Here is a 1,722-nt window from a genome sequence, read left to right on the forward strand (position 1 = left end):
ATATTATTCAGGTAGTTGTCTTGCCCCGCCACGATTAGCTTTCTTGCTATTTGCGGGGAAAACTATCCCACTTTTATTTTATGTTATATACTGAACTTAAGGAATTTGAGACTTTTCAAATCTCAGTTAACTAAATAAAGTTGTTGTTGTTTGTTGTTGTTGTTGTTATTGTTAGTGAGAGCAACACTGACAACGAGATACCCATGGAAAGAACTAGTTACAGTGACCTCTGTGACAGAGAGAATGAAAAGTGACTCTGTTAATAACAGTGAGAGAAACAGGAGTGTATAAAAAGAGAGGGTATAAGAAATAAAAAGCAAGCTTTTAAGCCGGACAATCGGTGAAGGGGAACAGACTAAGGTGAAGCCCGAAAATATTTCAGGTAGTGGCAAAGACAAGGACTTCAAGGCGTTTTCGGGTTAGTTTGAGGTACGTAGGAGTGTGAGGATGAATGGCTGCAGCGAAGAAGAAAAAGTTAATCAACTAGTCTTGTGCATGAAGGATAAGGTGCGTATGGTCATGTCCCAGCTCTCGTCGAACGAAAAGTGCTCCCATGGGTGAATGGTTTATTAACAGCGTATTGCAAGTTTACGAGTTCAAATACAAAACGGCAGCTAGTCGAGGCAAGAGGGGGTTTAACAGGTTACTGAACATTTATCCTAAATCTAGCAAATAAAGTATAAGGTAAAATGTTATCGATGCAATCGTTAACATTAATGGTTAGTCATACATTCCAATGCATCGTTTTCAGTCTCACGCAATGAAAAAAATAAATGGAAAACTATTAAATGAATAAGGTCAGGAAATTGTGATGTTATAGGAGAAAGGTAAAAAAGACACTCCTTCAAGTCTTAGGCCTTTTCGATTGTCCAAACCTCAAATATTCGTCGAAACATTTTGCACAAATTTGCAGAGCCCAACATGGAGCCGCCATGTTGGCGCATCTCTTTGGTACACCAATATGGCGGCTGGAAAATAATGTAAACATCTGGAACTTACTTTGCCTATCTAGTCAACCGATTACCTGAACTAGGCCAACAAACATTAACAAATGCACTTTTCCCAACACTAAGACTCCTAAAAAGGCTAAAAATCACAAGACAAGTGTATATTTTTCGACAGGCACGATCGGAGTAAATCGCTGTAAATCACGAACCACCACAACTGTGAACTTCAAACCGCGCTGGTTTCCAAACCAAGCACGCTATTGAGCTGAAAAGCTAAAACAGTTAAACCCCCTTATGCCTGATGAGAATAAAAATTTTCGTGGCTCTTTAGTTTTAAATTTTGGAATCTGATGACGTCAAGTGAGGATTTAGATATGACTCGTCTCTTCAATCAATTGCCAGTGTCTGTGTACTTTGAACTTGAACTTTATTTTTATTTAGACACGGTAAATCTATCAGATAAAATAATAATATTATTACAATCTATTTTTACAGTTACAATCTATTTTAATCTATATAAACATGATCTAAAATTTAAAAGTAAAATAGAAAAAAATAAAGAAATTCTGCTTTACATAGATGCCGTGTGTGTTTTGTCGATTCAGAGGAAGAAATTGCGACAACCATTTCGGAAGGATTGAAGTGATTTTGCTTGCCGCAATTCAGGGGACAAGCTATTCCAGATAACCGCACCGTTATAGCTAAAGCTATTTTTCAGGAAATTGGTGCGAGGCAATGGAACAGCTAGTTTGTTTTCAGAGTTCCTTAGATTATA

At 37.3% G+C, this 1,722-nt stretch overlaps 1 protein-coding gene across 1 annotated transcript in view; it reads right to left on the minus strand.

Annotated features, from left to right (window-relative positions):
- Positions 1-378: 378 nt before the first annotated feature.
- LOC111319003 (uncharacterized) overlaps positions 379-1,722 on the minus strand; it is a 5,549-nt gene continuing 4,205 nt past the window's right edge. Inside the window, exon 3 of the mRNA XM_088739121.1 lies at positions 379-455. Coding sequence (XP_088595247.1) covers positions 379-455 — 77 coding nt within the window. The remainder of the gene's footprint in view (positions 456-1,722) is intronic.

The sequence above is a fragment of the Stylophora pistillata genome, chromosome 11 (assembly GCF_964205215.1).
Source record: "Stylophora pistillata chromosome 11, jaStyPist1.2, whole genome shotgun sequence".
Lineage (NCBI taxonomy): Eukaryota > Metazoa > Cnidaria > Anthozoa > Scleractinia > Pocilloporidae > Stylophora > Stylophora pistillata.